We start from the raw sequence: 923 nt of genomic DNA, 5'->3' as shown, positions 1-923 counted from the left end.
GAAGCCCTGGAACAGGCTAGCCAAGGCGGTGGTGGAGTTCCCATCCCTGGAGGTATTTAAAAAGACATGTAGATGCGGTGCTGAGAGACATGGTTTAGTGGTGATTTGGCAGTGCTGGGCTAACAGTTGGACTCTATCATCTTAAATGTCTCTTCCAACCAAAATGATTGTGTGATTCTGTGTCAGGGCGAGGGCTGGCTGGACTTCAGCTTGTGCTGGCTGCACTGTATGTTGTGTACGTGTACACTGTGTGTCCTGGGGTGCCCAAATTTTCCATTGCTGAGCCACACCAGACCAAGCCTGAGTGTGACTGTAGCCAAGCTGTTCTGGTCTTGCTTTCCACAGGTAGTCTTGATCAATGCTGTGAAGGATGTGGCCAAGGCACTTGGGGACCTGATTGGTGCCACCAAGGCAGCTGCTGGCAAAGCTGGGGATGATCCTGCTGTCTACCAGTTGAAGAACTCTGCCAAGGTCTGAGCTGGTTGTGATGGGAGGGAGAGGATGGGACAAAGGTTGCGGGGGGGGACAGGGAGGGGCTCGAGAAAGAGCAGGGGAGCTTCTCTGCCTGTCTGAGCAGGAGGACAAACGGGGGGCAGTCAGGGCAAGGTGGAGGAGGAAGGGCCACATATAAAGCATGGCATAACATGCAGAGGAGGTGTTGATGGGAGAACAAGATGAGGTTGTCCTAGTGTAGTGCAGGGACAGGGCCATTTTGGACCAAACCACAAGGGAGGGAGAGGTGCCAGCAGCAGCCCAGAGCTTGTGCGGGGCTTAACCCTTCTCTCTTGTCCATTCTGCAGGTGATGGTGACAAATGTCACTTCCTTGCTGAAGACAGTGAAGGCTGTCGAGGATGAGGCAACGAAGGGGACAAGAGCGCTGGAGGCCACAATAGAGCACATACGCCAGGAGCTGGCAGTGAGT

The 923-nt window shown here is 54.2% G+C and overlaps 1 protein-coding gene across 1 annotated transcript in view; it reads left to right on the top strand.

Moving 5' to 3' along the window:
- TLN1 (talin 1) overlaps positions 1-923 on the top strand; it is a gene marked incomplete at its 3' end in the record, with an annotated part of 29,105 nt that overhangs the window by 22,409 nt on the left and 5,773 nt on the right. Inside the window, 2 exon segments of the mRNA XM_010134021.1 lie at positions 346-471; positions 801-917. Of these exon segments, the coding sequence (XP_010132323.1) occupies positions 346-471; positions 801-917 (243 nt within the window).

This window comes from Buceros rhinoceros, unplaced genomic scaffold (genome assembly GCF_000710305.1).
Source record: "Buceros rhinoceros silvestris isolate BGI_N320 unplaced genomic scaffold, ASM71030v1 scaffold3804, whole genome shotgun sequence".
Lineage (NCBI taxonomy): Eukaryota > Metazoa > Chordata > Aves > Bucerotiformes > Bucerotidae > Buceros > Buceros rhinoceros.
The sequence above is the reverse complement of the archived record's forward strand: the minus strand, read 5'-3'. Positions and strand labels throughout refer to the sequence as shown.